Genomic DNA, 3,174 nt, shown 5'->3' with positions numbered 1-3,174 from the left:
TGCTGAGACACTGATGCAATGCTACATTTCTACAAACCTGATGAAGAAACAAACTCATCCTAATCTGGGATGATCCTGTGGGTGAGCACATTCTTAAATCATTTTGCTTCTTGAGTAATCTTGATGTTTAGATATTTGCAAGACATAAACACTAAGGAAAAGCTAGTGTTGAGTTGCTCCTGTATAAGGTGTTGTTGTGTTGGTCAGTCGTCGGCTGTGGGACAGACGCTGCCGGAGATGAGCTTCTCGTACACACACATGAACTGTATTCTGTACGCTCTGGGAGTGGGGATGTCCAGCAGAGAGCCTGACCAACTCAAGTTCCTCTACGAAGGCCACGAGGACTTCAGCTGTCTGCCCACGTTTGGAGTGATTCCGGCTCAGAGTGCCATGACGGGCCTCGGCAGCATCCCAGGCCTCAACATCGACTTCACCAGGGTAAGCATCCATGTATCTGTGGGTTTACTGTGTTTACATGTCTATCCGAGTGTGTGTGTGTGTGAGCAGTGTGTGTGTGTTGCAGCTGCTGCACGGAGAGCAGTATCTGGAGATGTTCAGAGCGCTGCCCACCTCAGGTGACCGCCACAAACACACCGCATCTGCTCATTCTGTTCATGTTCACGTGGATACTGAAGATGTTCTCTCTTCTCAGGGACGCTGACGTCTCGGGCCACGGTGGCAGATGTGCTGGATAAAGGGTCAGGAATGGTCATCCTGCTGGACGGTGAGTTACAGACGACCATCACACTAGTTTAAGTACATAGAGAGTGACATGATCGACATCAGAAGATTGGAGTTGGGAAGATTTCCAAGTGTTTTTGAAAGAAGTCTTTTTCTGCTCATCAAGGCTGCATTTATTTGATCAAAAATACTGTAAAAATTGTGAAATATTATTAGAATTTAAAACAGCCGTTTTCTATGTGAATATGTGTTAAACTGTAATTTATTTCTGTGATGCGCAGCTGTATTTTCAGCATCATTACTCCAGTCTTCAGTGTCACATGATCTTCAGAAATCATTCTAATATGCTGATCTGCTGCTCGAGAAACATTTATGAGCCATTTATTATCAACGTTGCACTGCAAAAAAATGATTTTCTTACTTAGTGTTTGTGTCTTGTGTTCTAGTATAAATATCTAAACATTCTTGAATCAAGATGCATTGACAAGTAAAATGATTTAAGATATTAAGTTGTTTTCTAAAAATGGTTTTCTTGTTTTTTTTTAGAAAACAAGAATATCTGAAGTCATTTTACTTGTACAGTAAATTCATCTTGATTCAAGAATGTTTAGATATTTATACTAGAACACAAGACACAAACACTAAGCAAGAGAATCATTTTTTGCAGTGTTGTGCTGCACAATATTCTTGTGGAAACTGTGATGCATTTAATTTTTCAGGATTCACAGATGAATAGAAAGTTCAAAAGTACAGCATTTCTTTAAAATAGAAACATTTTGTAACATAAATCTTCACTGACACTACTTTTGATTGATTTAATGCGTCTCCTCGATGAATAAACGTATTAATTTCTTTCACAGTATTACTTTTGAACTGTAGTGTATATTTGTGTTTGTATTTCAGTTCATACGTACAGCGGGCGTGAGCTGGTGTGTTATAATCAGTTCTCGGTGTTCGTTGTTGGCGCTGGAGGATTCGGAGGGAAGCGGAAGTCCCAGAAGGCTGTGGTGAATGAAAAGCCATTTAACACCTTCAGCTGGACTGTGTCACAAACAGTCATTAATGAATGGATTACTGTTTCAGGTCACAGCTCCTCTTCCAGACAGAGCTCCAGACGCTGTGATTGTAGATCAGACATCTAGAGATCAGGTGAGATTCACACGATCCCGACAGATTCACTGCGTTCACACGGTTCCTCAAACTGCACTACTGTTCAAACGTTCGGGTTTTCTTAAAGAAACGAATACTTTTATTCATCAAGGATGCATTAAATTGATCAAAAGAGACAAAGACATATGTGAACCTGGAGCACAAAAGCAGTCATAAGTAGCACAGGTATATTTGTAGCAATAGCCAAGATGTAAAGATCATGTTCCATGACGATATCTTGTAAATTTCCTACCGTAAATATATCAAAACTTAATTTTTGATTAGTAATATGCATTGCTAAGAACTTCATTTGGACAACTTTAAAGGCTACAGGAGGGGACATGTTCGGTTCACTTAGTTTTGTCGTGGCCACGAGTTTAATGCATAAACTTGTGTGAAAATAGCAGAGGACCTAGGACAGATCCTTGTGGCACTCCATACTTTACTGGTGATAATTGAGATGACTCCCCGTTTAAATAAACAAAGTGGTAGCGATCGGACAGGTAGGATCTAAACCATCTTAAAGCCTGCCCTTGAATACCTGTATAGTTTTGTAATCGATCTATGAGTATGTCATGATCTATAGTGTCGAACGCAGCACTAAGATCAAGTAAAACTAGCAATGAGATGCAGCCTTGGTCTGACGCAAGAAGCAAGTCATTTGTAATTTTAACAAGTGCAGTTTCTGTGCTATGGTGGGGCAATCATGAATAAAAGTCCATTAACTGATCATCTTATTTCCTGTAATATTTGTATATTATTATTATTATTATTATTAGCATATTATGGGTATATTTTTATATTCGTTTATATTAGTTTTTTCCCCCTTCATTTTGATCTCGTTATTTAACGTTCTGAATAGTTTTGTAAATAATAGCCTACTGTAAATGCTCGATTATGCTTTGCTTATGCTGACTGGATTTTGTACCGGAATGCAGTTTAAAGGTTGAATTTAACATACATTTCATTTTATTTCAGCTAATTAATAGACTAGAATTATAGCTTCATTTAGGAATGAATCATTCACGTAGTTTCATTTATAAATGAACACATAAATACAATCATAAAGTCTAAACTGTATTGGCATAATTGTCAGGCGTTTACAGTATTTGCAAAATATATGGTAGCAAATATAATTATACAGAACATTAATTAGGTAAAGCAATACATGAATTGAAAGGGGAAATAATAAAATATATTTATATGAAATATAAAAATATAGCCCTAACAAGTTAATATAATAATAATAATAATAATAATAATGTTTTTTCCATCTCTGATAATACTGTGTTACTATGGTCATGCAGGTTTGTATACGCATTAAACTCGTGGCCACGAGAAAAA

General features: G+C 37.4%; 1 protein-coding gene across 1 annotated transcript in view; it reads left to right on the top strand.

Annotated features, from left to right (window-relative positions):
- Positions 1–3,174, top strand: part of hsd17b4 (hydroxysteroid (17-beta) dehydrogenase 4) — a 37,128-nt gene that overhangs the window by 11,820 nt on the left and 22,134 nt on the right. The window contains exons 13-17 of the mRNA XM_016506333.1: positions 208–438; positions 524–575; positions 653–724; positions 1,585–1,688; positions 1,765–1,830. Coding sequence (XP_016361819.1) covers positions 208–438; positions 524–575; positions 653–724; positions 1,585–1,688; positions 1,765–1,830 — 525 coding nt within the window. The remainder of the gene's footprint in view (positions 1–207; positions 439–523; positions 576–652; positions 725–1,584; positions 1,689–1,764; positions 1,831–3,174) is intronic.

The sequence above is a fragment of the Sinocyclocheilus anshuiensis genome, unplaced genomic scaffold (genome assembly GCF_001515605.1).
Source record: "Sinocyclocheilus anshuiensis isolate Anshui unplaced genomic scaffold, SAMN03320099.WGS_v1.1 scaffold1324, whole genome shotgun sequence".
NCBI classification, from domain to species: domain Eukaryota; kingdom Metazoa; phylum Chordata; class Actinopteri; order Cypriniformes; family Cyprinidae; genus Sinocyclocheilus; species Sinocyclocheilus anshuiensis.
Note: the sequence above shows the minus strand (reverse complement) of the source record. Positions and strands in the feature narration are given on the sequence as shown.